The sequence below is a fragment of the Salmo salar genome, chromosome 15 (genome assembly GCF_965601325.2).
Source record: "Salmo salar chromosome 15, fSalSal1, whole genome shotgun sequence".
Classification (NCBI taxonomy): Eukaryota; Metazoa; Chordata; class Actinopteri; order Salmoniformes; family Salmonidae; genus Salmo; species Salmo salar.
In genome coordinates, this window is record NC_138305.1 from 45,438,696 (window position 1) to 45,455,197 (window position 16,502).

The 16,502-nt window shown below is 40.7% G+C and overlaps 1 protein-coding gene across 1 annotated transcript; it reads right to left on the minus strand.

The window, feature by feature from the left end:
* Window positions 1-938: 938 nt before the first annotated feature.
* Window positions 939-16,274, minus strand: LOC106571440 (proton-coupled zinc antiporter SLC30A2). The gene is made up of 8 exons (XM_014144545.3): window positions 15,656-16,274; window positions 7,671-7,879; window positions 6,732-6,878; window positions 6,390-6,543; window positions 5,924-6,167; window positions 5,013-5,118; window positions 4,669-4,803; window positions 939-4,473 (listed from the first exon to the last, which is right to left on the minus strand). Exons 1-8 carry the CDS (start codon window positions 15,739-15,741, stop codon window positions 4,328-4,330), a joined length of 1,227 nt encoding a protein of 408 aa, XP_014000020.3. The 5' UTR covers window positions 15,742-16,274; the 3' UTR covers window positions 939-4,327.
* Between the last annotated feature and the right edge of the window lie 228 nt (window positions 16,275-16,502).

Sequence of the window (16,502 nt, forward strand, 5' to 3'; positions counted from 1 at the left end):
CTTACAGTGAAATGCTTACTTGCAAGCCCTGAACCAACAATGAAACATAAGTGATAAGTAAAAAATGATTTTTTTCTTTTTTTTTGAAATAAAAGTAACAAATAATTAAACAATAGCGAGGCTATATTACAGGGGGTACCAGTACAGATTACTCAAAATTCCCTCGACCTGTGCACCTACTTTGTAAACTTTCATTCATAGGCTAGGTTGTAGCAACCTCATGATGGATATAGGGAAAATTTGAGTATCATGTAGTAACCTAAACCTATTGATGTTACATTGAGCTTTGTGAATGGAATATGAATGACAGTCATCCAATATACCATAATAGAACTAAGGCCATGTTCATACATTTTTTTTTTAATCAACCTCCCTCATCTTAAACGGCACCGACTGCCACTGAGTCACATATCACCATTACTACGGCCATGTTCCAGAGGATCAAAACCACAATGTATCATGAGTAAATTCGGACTTACTGATCTACAAATAATGAGTCGTTATTTATGATGCAAGGTGATTTGTAAATCAGTCAGTCGGCAGTCGCCTGCAGTCGCTTTGATGCTCTCGAACACGGCCAAAGTGAGGAAGTGATAGCCTACTCTGGGCTTGTTCGACACTGCAACCGACAGTGCAGGCGACTGACAATAACGACTTATTACTATTTGCAGATCAGTCAGTTAGTTACAATTTACCCATGATACATCACTGATTCGATGCTCTCGAACAAAGCCGTAGTAATGGTGATATGTGAATATTTCCTGCTGCTGCTCTGTACAGTAAACTACAGTAATCTCAGGATGTAATTAGTTGTCCTGATTGTGACTGGAGATTTATGACTCTGCATTATCTGGAATCACACTAATGAAGAATATTATTGTCCTGTAAAGTTTACAGCTCTGAAAATAAGTTTTACAAAAATCTCACCACACATAAAATATCAAACAGCGACCAGTCATTTTAATATAATATCACCAAACATTTACACACAGGACTTCAGACTGATTTTATACAATAAATCAAATATATTTACACAACATCGTACACAGGAAATACTGCTATTTGGCATATTTGCAATTTTCATACAATACAAGACAGCATTCTGAAACATTACACTTAGTTGGTGAACAAATAATGTTATATTTTTTGAATTTGAGTAGACTTGCCTGGGTGAAAGATGCTTTGGAACCACTTTCTGGTCCAAAAGTAATACACTGGCAGTTGGGTCCTGTTCTTTTGACTGCGTCTTTACAGTTGGATCTTTTTTTCCATATGGTTTACAAACGGAAATAAAAAATTTACATTTGATTTTATATTTTCCTTTTATCAAAAGTGATCAAAATAGATTTGTGGATAGTTCAGTGACATTTAGAAGTGTAATCCCTACCAAATAGTCATATGGGCAGTCGTATGAAGATATCCTTATTACACAATCGGAATAATAAACACTCATGCAAGTGTTCGGTGAAGAATGTATCCATTTGTTAATTTTCAGTGCAGGTTACAATATTGACACTTGACTGCAGGCATCAAAGTACAACAAGAACGGCGAGTGCCTTTTATATTTCACAGTGTCACAGGTTGACCTTTTTTGTACAATACACTTATCACTGTACATTTTCTGAAGAGATGCATCATTACTTATTTGCTGGTTTGTTTTTATGAAGCTGACAGGTGTGCGCGCATGCATGTGGCGGGAGTGTATAGGTATGGAGTAGAAAGCTGACTGACCCTCTCTGGAATGTAGGAAGGTTGTTGAGGCAGTGTGGAGGCACTGGAACTATAAACAAAAACCCTGTGCAAAGCTCCATGGCATGTAGGCCTATGACAGCGTGGGAGTGGGTGAGGAGTGGGTTTGGGTACGCTTTTTGAGAATGTGGATAGGTGAGAGTATAGAGACGGGATTTGTTCATTTGACCTCTCGCTTGTGTCATCCCAAAACAGTGCAAGAAAACGTCCAGGCGGGGCTATGATGTCAACAAAACTGCATAACTGGAGGGGTAATTTAACAACACGGTTTCAACACATTCCAATGTAGCCTAGCTCCAGTGAGTTTCAAATGAGGAATAAAGCACTGTGAGTATCAGCCAGTCTATTTGCTATATCTGCTTAGGGAATATCCTGGAGCGTAGATGAACACAGCCCACAATACTAAAACTAAAATCGACCAACTCCTTTTGTAAATTGGTCTGTCTTAAGGATTCCTCCTCTGAGTGAGCTTGTACGAAGCGCTCTCACACTGACATAATCAATTTTCTAATTTGAACCAGAACTCTTTTCCATTGTAAACAATATAAATGCTACCATTTGGCAGACACCCTCAACTGAAGCACAGATAAAGGCCTGGGTAAGACAGAAATCTCATTGGTTTCAGGTTCTTACGTCAATATCAATGTATTACTTCAAATAACTCAGAGACAAGCTATTACACTGTGCTGTTGCCCTAATGCACCATGTCAATGAGGGAATGCTAAAGCCACATGGCTAAGTCTAAAAATGCACGACATCAGCACTGACTGGTGAAGTAATGGCATACAGTATTAGAAATATGTGCTGATACATTCATAATATTTTCCTATTTAACATGTCTCCCTCCCTGAGATGCAGTTTCTTGGCATGAAATCCATTTTCTGGAATATCAATAGCTCCTGAATGGATGGTATTTATATTGAAATATTCGGCATGATATGGTGCACATACACACAGTATGTCCTGTAACCCTGATGATGGATCAGAAAATGGTTTTTTGGTCTCATGGTGTTGGTGCACAGTGTTTCCTAGCTTACATTGACAATTACAGTGCCTTCAAAAAGTATTCACACCCTTTGACTTTTTCCAGATTTTGTTGTGTTTATAGCCTGGATTTCAAATGGATTATATTAAGATTTTGTTACTGACCTACACAATACCCCATGTCAAAGTGGAATTATGTTTTTCAAATTTTTTACAAATACAAAATGCTTTGGCACAAGTACATTTGCCACATAAGTTGCATGGACTCACTATGTGCAATAAGTGTCTAACATGATTTTTTTAATGACTCCCTCATCTCTTTCCCACACATACAATTATCTGTAAGGCCCCTCAGTTAATCAGTGAATTTTAAACACAGATTCAACCAAAGACCGGGTAGGTTTTCCAATGCCAAAAAAGACAGACATCCCTTTTGAGCATGGTGAAGTCATTAATTACACTTTGGATGGTGTATCAATACACCCAGTCACTACAAAGATACAGGCGTCCTTCCTAACTCAGTTGCCGGAGAGGAAGGAAACCGCTCAGGAATTTCACCATGAGGCGAATGGTGACTTTAAAACAGTTCTAGATAGGAGAAAGTGAGGATGGATCAGCAACATTGTAGTAACTCCACAATACTAACCTAATTCACAGAGAGAAAAGGAAGCCTGTACAAAATATTCCCAAACATACCTTCTGTTCCCAACAAGGCACTAAAGTAATACTGCAAAAAAAATGTGGCAAAGCAATTACTAACTTTTTGTCCTGAATACAAAGTGTTATGTTTGGGGCAAATCCAATACATTACTGAGCACCACTCTACATATATATTTGCAAGCATAGTGGTGGCTATGGGTCTGCTTGTAATCGTTAGGGACTGGGGAGTTATCAGAATAAAACGGAATGGAGCTAAATCCTAGAGGAAAACCTGGTTCAGTCTGCTTTCCACCCGACACTGGGAGATAAATTCACCTTTCAACAGGACAATAACCTAAAACACAAGGCCAAATCTACACCGGAGTTGCTTACCAAGAAGACACTGAATGTTCCTGAGTGGCCAAGTTAGTTTTGACTTAAATCTACGACAAGCCTTAAATGGTTGGGTAGCAATGATAAACAACCATTTTGACAGAGCTTGGAATAAATGGGCAAATGTTGCACAATCCAGGTCTGCTGTAATCATTTGTAATACATTTGCAACAATTTCTAAAAACATGTTTTTACTTTGGTATTGTGTAAATGGGAGAGAAATATATATTTATTCCATTTTGAATTCAGGATGTGACAATGTGGAATAAGTCAAGGGGTATGAATACTTTCTGAAGGCACTGTATGCTTTTGTATGTATACAGTACCCACTTCCTTTCAAAATGACAGCTCTCCTGTCTCCATGGTAGTTGTGAGTCTGTTAGTCACAGGAGGTTGGTGGCACCTTAATTGGGGAGGACGGGCTCATGGTAATGGCTGGAGCGGAATGAGTGGACTGGTATCAAATACATCAAACATGGTTTCCATGCGTTTGATGCCATGCCATTTGCTCTGTTCCAGACATTATTATGAGCCGTCCTCCCCTCAGCAGCCTCCACTGCTGTTAGTCCATGGGATCCTGGCAGTGAGTGCAGTAGGCCATGTCATCAGAGTAGGGCTCCACCTGGATGGTGGTCCTGTAGAAACCAAACTTGGTTTGGAGGATCTCTGTAGCCTCCTTAAGGACACTCTGGGGATCGGCATTCTCCTCTGGGAAACAACAATGGCCATAACAGATGTCAACAATCGCGCTTTTTGGGCTGTAATGTCTAATGGTTTAGTTGCTTGTGTCAACTGGTTTCTGTTGGCCACTACTGGCAACGTGTGAATCAACATGGTAGATTGTGTGTGCACAATCTAAATGGAGTGATGTCATGTGTCAGACTAAGGGAGGCTGGGTCTCACCGATGGCTACATGGACGGAGACCAGGGTCTGTCCCGCGGTCAAGGCCCACAGGCGCAGGTTGTGCATAGCCTTCACCATCTTCAGAGACAGCAACACCTCTTTCACTGAGTTAAACTCTATTCCCTTAGGAGCCCCTGTAGAATGAGGACAGAGGGCTAGCCCATTAGTAGTCCATTCAAAAAAAGCTAATGGAACTCGAGGCAATGCTTTATTGTGCATTTTTCTAGAAATAAATGAATTTACAAACTGAGGGAAATGTCTGGATAAACAATTGTATTGTTTGAATTCACCTTGGCTCACTTCAGAGCAGGAGAAACAGAAAAGGCTGTTGAGTTGAGTTTACCTTCCATGAGTATCCTGAAAACATCCCTGAGTATGGTGATGGTGGTCCCAAGGACAAACACAGAGAAGAGGAAGGTACAAATGGGATCTGCTACTTTGTATTCAGGCTGCAACAGAAGGTCCACAGGAGAGAGAATGACGCAAGCAGAAGACAGTGATGGGGTGCTGCTCTACTGATATAACACATTAGGCCACTTAGATCACAGGGAGGGTTTCTAATGGAAGAGCAACATCTTGCAGGGTGATGAGACATTAACCCCTTCCTACTGAGTGAGCGACATCAATAGCACAACAGTTGTATATCTCCCAATGGTATATTGTTAGAGGTCAATTTATGACTTTTTGTCCAAGAACCTGACATTTTCAGTGAACATGAATATGTTGCACTGTAAATAAATACAGTATGGGCCTCCCAAGTGGTGCAGTGCTAGCTGTGCCACTAGAGACCCTGGTTCGAGTCCAGGCTCTGTCACAGCCGGCCGCGACAGGGAGACCCATGGGGCGGCGCACAATTGGCCCAGCGTCATCTGGGTTAGGAGAGGGTTTGGCCGGCAGGGATGTTCTTGTCCCATCGCACACTAGTGATACCTGTGGCAGGACGGGCGCAATGCATGCTGACACGGTTGCCAGGTGTACGGCGTTTCCGCCCGGGTTAAGCGGGCGTTGTGTCAAGAAGCAGTGCGGCTTCACTGGGTTGTGTTTCGGAGGACGCACGGCTCTCGACCTTCGCCTATCCCGAGTCCGTACGGGAGTTGCAGCGATGGGACAAGACTGTAACCACCAATTGGATACCATGAAATTGGGTGTAAAACAGGTTAAAAAAAATGATATACTGTAAAATAAATACAGTATAACATGAGCCATAATGTAAATGTGTCCTGTAAGGTGTAAACACTAGTATTTGTTACTGACCCTGTAGAAGATGACGATGGCAGCCACCAGGACCCCAACACTCTGTAGGAGATCTCCCAACACGTGAATGAAGGCTGCTCTCACACTGGTGTTGCCATGGCCATGACCCAGCAGGGCGTGGGAGTGGCCGTGACCCACATGGGAGAGGCTGGGACCCAAATGGCTCTGCCCGTTCTCGTCTATTTGCTGGTAGCCTGAGCTCTGGGCATGGAAGGTGGTGGAGTGGTGGAGGATGTACGCCATGCTACAGGAGGGAGGGAATAGAGGATGATACATGTCCATCGTCTAAAGTTCCTTTATCCTTCAGTTTATATGCGCTGATAAAAAATAAGAAAACATTAAAAAGACAACATAGCTGAACGGCTGACCCCCAGCTAAGGTATTTACTTCACTATGTGTATTTTGTTCCCCAATCAAGTGCAGATGATTATAGCTAAGCTATAAGCCGTGATAATGAACCACTCACATGATGTTTACTATGACGGCACAACCAGAGGTGATGAGCATCGCTTGACTGTTGATCTCAAAGTCGTTCTTGACTATCCTAACGATGGCCAGGTAAACCAGCACCCCAGTCACTATCCAGATGGACATCACTGACACCAGCGCTCCTAGGATCTCTGTGGGGGGTTGGAGACAGTGACAATCAGTACCATGCATCTGTTGACCAATGGAAAGGTTTTAGAGCATTGAGACCCTGGCTATTACTATTCAGCTATGACAACATTCACCATGTGTTCTGGTGGCTAAATGGTAAAAGGGAAAGTATCTTCAAAGATGTTTTAAGCTGGTACGTCATGGGCCTAACCTGAGCGGTGCCATCCAAAGGTCATGGTTTTGGTGGGTGGTCTAGAGGAGAGCCACAGGGAGAACAGGCTGACCATCATGCTGCCGAAGTCAGTCAGGAGGTGAGCTGCATCCGTCATAATAGCCAAACTGTGGGCCAGGTAGCCACCTGTAGATACAGACACAATGGAGATGTCTCAGAGACATAATATTCATGTTTACGTCAGGCTTTGACCCCTGGTATCATATAAACACACAAGATATGGGAAAATGTGTAGAATTGCAGGAAAATAGCATTAAAACGGCAAAACAAATCTCATCCCCATAAAACATGTAGAATTGGGCGAAAGTTGCTTTAATTTTTGTCCGTCAACAAGAGGGGTGTGAACAGTTTGGGGTCACATGGTTGCGAGGTGGGGGTTTATTACTACGCCAATAAATGACAATATCCAGCCGGACCTTTGCCACCTAGGAAATGTGTAACCGGACCTTCTTAAATAGTACTTGAGTACCCTTGTTTTAGATGCTATTGATGATGCTTTCATCACTTATTCCTCCTCTTAATTTTCCTTTGGGCTGACAGGACATTTGTCTTTTTTCCAGGGGAGGATTTCGACAAGAAAGGCTGGATGCATTTCAAGTAGCCTCTAAAACATCATTACAGAGAAGTGCCCATGGTGCTACTGTGACTCAGATGGCCTTAACCCCAGTTTCACTGGCAGTGACCGCCACAAAACTTCCCCTTGACTTCAAAGTTTAAGGAACCTACTCATAGTTTGTATAGATTACAGTTTATGGCCAATAGTTTTTCCTAAATGTGACTAGGAATTAAAAAACATTACTCTGATCTGAGCAGTCAATAGCTTCTAATAAGGGGCCATAGTTGTTTCTGGATAGGAAAAGCTCCTGGCCCTAGGTATGAAAGAGCATTTTAGACAGGAATATTATCACCCAGCCTTACCTATGATCTCTCCGATCATAAAGATGAGGCACACAATGGAGGCGATGTACAGCTTCTTCTTAGCCAGCAGCGTGTCATGGTTCTCCTCACTCACTGCTTTGTTTTCGTGGCAATGGGCGCCTACAGGCTGCTTCAGCTCAATGGCACCAGCCACATCTCCGTTCTCAAATGGGAAGTTGGGATAGTCTACTTTGGAGTCTGAAAAGGAACTGGGATGGGAAAGGAAATGACATCATTTATAAAACATACATACAGTAGGTCTGCCCTGTCTTATGATCTTCTTTTCATAAAAGATGATACTGCATAACAACCTGAAGTATATAGAATGGACTTGGATGTTTTCATATGTATGGATTGTAAAAATACACATGGTTTTGTTAGGGTTGATGTTCAGCCCCTGTCTGCTTGTATCATCTGAGAATGTAGCGCACTCCCACACCACACACAGAGATCTGATTACATCTCAATCAGCAAATCTCTCTCAATTCAATAAATGCTTTATTGGCATGAATGGGTGGTTGCCACTGTTGCCAAAGCAATGTATAATCAAGTATTATATAAATTAACAATATGTTTGAGTATTTATAATAATATATAAAACAAAAATAATTATACATGGAAAATAATACACAAAAAAGAAAACAAACCGCAACTATTCTCTCTCCATGTGCAATGAGGATGATGAGGTGGAAAAACTCCATTTTGGCTTCCAGGAGATAACCCAACTCTGGGCCCCGACTCAATCAGTCCAGCACCCAGGGACACGCAGGCTAAAAGGAGCCGGCCGAGTGGAAAACAGCTTCTGTTTAATCACACCATGGGGACATGAGAAGAAATACACCCCCTCACATCCTAACCCCCACATCCTAACATCCTAACCCAACGCATGGAGGCTATTCAAATGTCCGTCTGACATACATACGTGGCAATGGCTGGAGCGGAATAAGTTGAATGGTAAACACATGGTTTGATGCCACTCCACTCCAGCCTTATATTGCCTCGTCCTCCCCTCAGCAGCCTCCACTGGTTCATCAAAAATCTAAGATGGATATTTGACAAAGCCGCAACATAGGCTCATTACAGTTTTACACAGGAATGTCTTACCCACAGTAAATATTTTACATCTTGTCCAATCTGGATGAATTCTAGAGCATAGATTTAGAATCAAACATGAATGCAAAATAGTTAAATGTTCTACAATGGTTCTGCAGCAGGGTCTTGTACACTATTGGTCTCTCTTCTCCCTCCCAAACTAACTCTCGCACTGCATTATGTTATTTCCTTCAACTGTCTTGCTACTGTAGATTTAAAAACGAAAAATCCAATCGTTTTTTTTAAACAAGTAAAGATACACGTATAATATATTTGGTGTAGACTATGATTGAGCAAATGTATTTCCAGGTTTCTGTGCTCAAGACAAGCAGACTAAAGAGCCTGAGGAGAGACTCGGCGTATTCACACCCCTCGACTTTTTCCACATTTTGTTGTGTTACAACCTGCATTTACTCCACAATACTAACCTAAATTACAGAGTGAAAAGAAGGAAGTCTATACAGAATATAAATATTCCAAAACATGCATCCTGTTTGCAATAAGGTACTAAAGTAATAATGCAAAAAATGTGGCAAAGAAATACAATTTTGTCCTGAATATAAAGCATTATGTTTGGGGAAAATCCAACATTAATAAGTACCACTCTTCATATTTTCAGGCATGGTGGTGGCTGCATCATGATATGGATATGCTAGTCATCGGCAAGGACTAGGGAATTTTTTGGGGATAAATAGAAACGGAATAGAGGTAAGCACAGGCAAAATCCTAGAGGAAAACCTGGTTCAGTCTGCTTTCCATCTGACACAGAGACAAATTCACATTTCAGCAGGACAATAACCTAAAAAACAAGGCCAAATATACACTGGAGTTGCTTACCAAGACGTCATAATGTTCCTGAGTGGCCTGCTTAAAGTTGACTTAAATCGTCATGAAAATCTATGGCAGCACTTGATAATGGCTGTCTAGCAATGATCAAAAACCAACTCGACACAGCTTGAAGAGTATTTATTGATTTTTGAAAAGAAATAAGGCAAATATTGTACAATCCAGGTGTGCAAAGCTCTTCGAGAAAGAGAAAGTCAAGGGGTGTGAATACTTCCTGAAGGCATTGTATGGTTTTAAAAGCTGGAAAATCACATGACTGCACTAGGCCTTTAAGAAATACATTTGAAAAGACAGCCTGAAGACACTTAGTTTTTATTTGTTTAGGCCTGCTGTTTAAATGATTAGTCAGCAAACGATTAATTAGCTGGAAAATGAAACTCTGTTTGCTTTCCTCATCCTGGAGAGCCGTTGGCACTGTAGATACGTTGGCATTGGCCTATCACATGCCATGTTGGATCATTTAGGGACATTTTGGGAAATGTAATAAATCATGGTGCTGTGTTGTTCAAAGGGCTGGTCAAAATATGATGAAGTCTGATGAACTACTGTTTTCGTGGCCCATTTTACTATCATCTTCAATAATAGAGAGACGGGCGGGAGCGGGGAATCTTGAGGTAATTTGGTACAAAAGATCTTGACAGCAATCTGAAATGTGACGCCAGAGCGCTATTACCTTGGTGCCTTTTATTGAGTGGGACGCCTGGAAAATAGGTCTGTCATAAGGCCAATAGCCATTAATGTTAGCCAGACTGACGAGGCCCCAAATTCAAGCATGATTAATCAAAGAGTTTCCGATTTTCAGACAAGGGAACTGGCCTGCTCAGCCTGTCTACAGAACCTGACACTCTGATGCTGGACAGCAGCCAGTACACCTTGCACTGATGTCTGCAATTAAGATGTTAGAAGAAGCTCTGCAGTTGCATCCAAATTGTAGCCTATAACATTTTCTCTCCTAATTAAATTCTTAAATCTGTCATTTCATCTTTATTCCATCCATTTAAAAAGATCCAATGCAGATGTTTTTATCTCAATATAAAATCATTTCTGGGTAGCAATTAGGCTAAGTACCTTGCTTTCAATTAAAATGGTAAAAAATAAACAAAAATAGCTTCTTATCAAAAAGCAATTTCTCAAGCAAGAATTTTGATAGGACTGTCTGGGAGTGGTCTGAGTGGGGAGGGGAAAACTGAAAATTAGCTGTTATTGGCAGAGAGGTTTGGAACTCACTTTCTTATTGGTCTATTAACTAATTTACCGCCTGATGATGTCACCAGGCAGGCCAAGACTCCATCCCACCAAAACAGGCAGAAATTTTGGGTGTTTTTTCCCAACAACTCTTACACTAAAAGGGCATTATCATAACTTTCACAGTATTATTCTAACCTCAGTGGAAATATACACTACATGACAAAAAGTATACGGACACCTGCTAGTCGAACATCTCATTCAAAAATCATGGGCATTAATATGGAGTTGGACCCCCCTTTGCTGCTATAACAGCCTCCACTCTTCTGGGAAGGCTTTCCAGTAGTTGTTGGAACATTGCTAAGGGGACTTGCTTCCATTCAATCACAAGAGCATTAGTGAAGCCGGGCAATGATGTTGGGCAATTAGGCCTGGCCCGCAGTCGGCATTCCAATTCATCCCTAAGGTGTTCGACGGGGTTGAGGTCAGGGCTCTGTGCAGGCCTGTCAAGTTCTTCCACAAAGATCTCGACAAACCATTTCTGTATGGACCTCGCTTTGTGCACCGGGGCATCATCATTCTGAATCAGGAAAGTGCCTTCCCCAAGCTGTTGCCACAGTTGGAAGCACAGAATCATCTATAATGGCATTGTATGCTGTAGTGTCAAGATCTCCCTTCACTGGAACTATTCCTTCTCCACCAAACATTACAGTTGACACTATGCATTGAGGCGGGTAGCTTTCTCCTGGCATCTGCCAAACCCAGATCCGCCATCGAACTGCCAGATGGTGAAGCATGATTCATCCCTCCAGAGAACGCGTTTCCACTGCTCCAGAGTCCAATTACGGCGAGCTTTACACTATTCCAGCCGACACTTGGCATTGTGCATAGTGATCTTAAGCTTGTGTGCAGCTGCTCGGCCATGGAAACCCATTTTATGAAGCTCCCGACGTACAGTTCTTGTGCTGGCATTGCTTCCAGAGGCAGTTTGGAACTCGGTAGTGAGTGTTGCAACCGAGAACAGACGTGTTACGTGCTTCAGCACTCGGTGGTCCCATTCTATGAGCTTGTGTGGCCTACCATTTCACGGCTGAGCCGTTGTTGCTCCTAGATGTTTCCACTTCACAATAACAGCACTTACAGTTGACCGGGGCAGCTCTAGGAGGGCAGAAATTGTACGAACTGACTTGTAGGAAAGGTGGCATCCTATGACGGTGCCACTTTGAAAGTCTCTGAGCTCTTCAGTAAGGCCATTCTACTGTTAATGTTTGTCTATGGAGATTGCATGGCTGTGTGCTCGATTTTATACAACTGTCAGCAATGGCGTGGCTGAAATAGCCAAATTCACTAATTTGAAGAGGTGTCCACATACTTTTGTCTATATAGTGTTCATAAAACACAGGGAAATCATGTTGACGACTGCACTGGGCCTTTAAAAACACATAGGCTATATTGACTCCATCCTCTCCCAAATGGTAATATTGTTTTCAAGAATACATGCACAGCTTGCAGCAAAGATTTCTCAGGCATGGGTGACTGACTGTAAAGACCATCCTGCTTTGCTGATCTGAAGACACAGGGACACTGCAACACCCTCATCCCCACACACTGTGTGCACACTTAAATAAAGATGCCATAAACATTCCCCATTTCACGCTGCAATACTTCCAAATTTGGTGTTACCTGCTGCAACATCAGTCTCGCTCTCATAATTATTGTCCCAGACTTGGAATGCATGGGGCAGTCAAGCAACCTATTTCATTTCTACTTCTGTTTTACAATATCAAAGCTCAGATTGTATCCAAGTCCTATTGTCATTGTTGAATGCACACTGCTCTCACTGGCACCGTTTACATAATAGGACCCAATTAGCCTATCTGTACATTTTTTATCGCTTTGGTTTAGTAAGGGTAAGCAGAATGGCAAATAGCGTTAAATAATAACTATATTGTGTTGGTGTTTATGGAGGGTCAAAATCCGTGACAGAGTTATCCAAAGGTCATGAACAGTCAAAATCATATTTTTCATTAAATTGGATGACATTTCGAATGAAACCAGTTCAAAGTATGATGACCAAAGTATTAACAATGACTGTTGCTTCTACATTGATAAAGTTTGATCATAAAGTTACTGGTCCCCTCCCCCACGCCAAACACTTGTATTCAGAATTATTATGGGGATAGGCTGACATCATAACTCTCATTTTAATAAACCAATTCTATTAGGGTATTCTCTTACCTAATTTAAATAAGTACCTACTTGTAACCAACATTGGAGAATGTGTTTGCAGAGGGGAGCAGTATAGCTAGATCCCTACTCTACTGGTGCCAAAACTTGACTGTAGGGTGTCAACAAATAAAAATGTGCACTATTCATCTATGGCAAAGATACTTATATGTTTCTGGTGTTATCTAGTTACTGGCTAGCTAGGTCTTCAGCCAGCATGGAACAAAAGGAGTTATCATGTCAACACATCCTTCAGTGCTGCTGTGAAGTGTATCACAAGAGGCAAGGCAAACGGGAGATAAAAATAATTGACATCGATGCAATTTCAATGTTGTTTGAGTTCCATTGATTGTCACCAAATTAGCTTGAGATGATTTTACTGCAACCCTGCTCACTATATCCAAGTTTCTTGACATTGGCATTTCAAAGAGCTGTCAGTCAAGGCGAGCTCATGAATATAAGCTCCCCGCCCACTTAGCCTGGTAGTTAGACGTGAGAGAAAAGGTACTTTAAAAATGTGAGCATTTCTACCACAAAAAATATTATGGCAATCAGAATAACTGTTCGGGATCTTTAACTAAAAATGAAATTATGTTATTAAAATCTAATAGCATTTTCGGATCATTTCATTTGATTAAAGACATTAAAACCGTTCTTAGGCTCTATACAAATGTCTGTATACATAAAACACATTTCGTATAACACGTGTTTCCTGATGCTAATATATACAATTAGTTCCATTTTCTGTGGGGAAATTATATGGTGGGGTTGACTAAGCAAATCATACTGCAATTTAAATACAAAGGACACATATGTGAGTCCACTTAAACCCAACACAAGGCAAATAAATAAATATATATAATATCGTGGGGAATTTCCTATATGCCTATTAATGCCATTAACTAAACACACTTTTGGCTTCCTAATGGGCACAGACATCAGTTCAACGTCTAGTTTTGATTTACATTTGGTTCAGTTGTCAACGATGGTGAATTCAACAAAACACGTCACCCTTTCATTGGTTTTAGGTTACAAACTGGGTGAAAAAAAGACAAATGCCTTACATTGTCTTTTTACAATTCCAACAGTTTTCTACGTTGATTCAACGTCATCATACATTTTATTATTTTTTATCTGTTGAAATTACGTGGAAACAATGTTTATTCAACTAGTTTTTGCCGAGTGGGTTATGACATTTCCTTGGAGATAGCCAGGTCTCGCCAGCACTCTGTGAATCCAGTGTAGGCCCAATTCCCATATGATGATCCACATGTACATCCCAAAGGATAAGATATTAGCTATTCATATTTCAATACATTCACAAAATCAATAAAACATCAATGACTCTATCGTTTATTTGTTGCAATATAAGTTTATTATTTCTATTTAAGTCAATAACCAAAAAAACGAGGATTTGTCAAATGTTTTTTTATAATTTTTATTTAGGCTTTAACTAGGAAAGTCAGTTAAGGACAAATTATTATTTAGTCTTTAAACGCGACTGCTGTCCATGGTGCTGAAATCAAATCAACCTTTTATGTTTTTGCGGTTACAATTGCTATACCATTGGGAATAAAGTATTAAACCCAATAGGCTACTAAAATAGACTAAGTTTTCGTTTAGGTTAGACTGTATTTAGCATTTTTTACACAAATAGGTAGACCTAATAATTTATTTAGCTTTGTTATTTTTTATAAACATGACTTTTTCCCCCCATGCACATTTTAAATAGATAACTATTTCAAGGATTCTCTTAAAAATCTATAGGCAGCACATTGTAATTTTACAAAAAATATAGCTCACTAAATAAAATTGCCGACAATTTTCTAGCTGAACATTTTAAAAGTGACGGATAAAAATGAGTTAATAGAATTGCTAAGGTCTCAGGGTGTTTCGCCATTCTCCCATCAGATCTCGTAATGAGAGATGATGAGTTTTTACCAGTGATCATGGAACTTCCCTCGGGCCATCCGTCAAATACTGTCCAAAACGAAGCCAAGCATGGAAACAATTTGTTCATTCAAACAAAACATTTCACACACTGCCTGCTTACTGGCAGCACCCGGACAGGTTAAGAATAGACTCAGCGTGAATAAAGCTAAATTAGGCAACTACCGTTCTATTACACTGGATCCTTGGAAATTATAGGCTACAAATGTGAATGTCTTCTATGTGCAGCGTGAGCTATCCCGGCATGGGATGTGTAGCCTACTTCATGGTAACATGCATTTTCGTTGCATTACCGCATGTTTTCAAGAAACAGGACTATCAGTTTGGTTTTGGTTGCCTATGTCTCCAATAATTGCAATAAGCTACACTAACTACAGTTTTTTTTTAAACAATCACAGCACACGATAAATAGTGTACACCTACAGTAGTGTACACCCTGCACCTTAGCCTAAAGATTTCAGTTTAATAAACCCTTAAAATTACTTAATAAAAAAATAGACCGGTCTACTGTATGTCTGTATAATTGTACAAAATATAAATATATTCTCCCTCTTTGTAGGCTAATGCGCAACCTAAAATATCGGAATATGGCATGTAGAATGAACCAAATATCATAACATCTACATTATTTTGGCTTCATATGAAATAATCACAGCTCAAACATGAAGGGGAAAAAATGTCATTACCTTTTCAGTGAATACATTTTGGCATTCATCTCGTGCACGAGGTGAGATTTCTCGGAATTTCTTCCTGAATTCACAGTGGTATCCATGGTCGTGTCTGGTCACCCGTTGTATCTAACAAATGAAGCAGAATCTGAAGATGTGGAGTTTCACGGCGATCAGTCCGGACTGTATCTTAGATGGCACTGAGAAAAGTCGTCCAAGCCATTCCAACTGTGCTAATAAAACGAATTAAATCCTTCATGGCAATAAGTATCACCAGTTGCAAATATCGGACCCGACACAAACTAGTAGCCTACTCTCAATGCCACTGCTGCAGTAGCCTATAGCCCAAGTGGTAAAATTGGCTGTGAATGTGCAGGCTTTGCTTTGGTGCAGCTACAGGTCACAGCTGACTGGAAACAGCCAATCCCTTAAAAGGTATCGACAGCGTATGTGTCGACGTCAAAAAAAGATATTTCGGCGGCTAACCTAGCTAATTGAGAGGAATAGCAAGTTTAGAATTGTGATTGTATCCTTCGTTACAGTGCAAAAGCCTGTATCTACAAGTAGGCTGCTACCTATTATTTAAAGCTCAATTAACGTCGTGGACATTGACCATAGTTTATTCAATGACCATTTCCAAATGAAACGACATTGTCATGACATGCAAATAGCATCAGACATTCAGAGGTAAAAAAAAAATAATAATAACTTTTCAGCATTTCCAAATGCAATACCAGGTTGCACCTATGCCAATGATAGGAGTAGAACCAACCAGGATTTTTTTCGAATGCTGTGTCCAGAAAAAAATTCTGAGTCAAATTTGCGGAATACCTTTGGCACACATCAAGCGGTAAGGATGGAGCAG

Coding starts and splice junctions, on each gene's coding strand:
- LOC106571440 (XM_014144545.3), bottom strand. CDS start 15,741: ATGGATACCACTGTGAATTCAGGAAGAAATTCCGAGAAATCTCACCTC. Junction 7,880..15,655: donor AAAATGTATTCACTGAAAAG/GTAATGACATTT, acceptor TTCCCATCCCAG/TTCCTTTTCAGACTCCAAAG. Junction 4,804..5,012: donor TTTCAGGATACTCATGGAAG/GTAAACTCAACT, acceptor CTCATTCTACAG/GGGCTCCTAAGGGAATAGAG.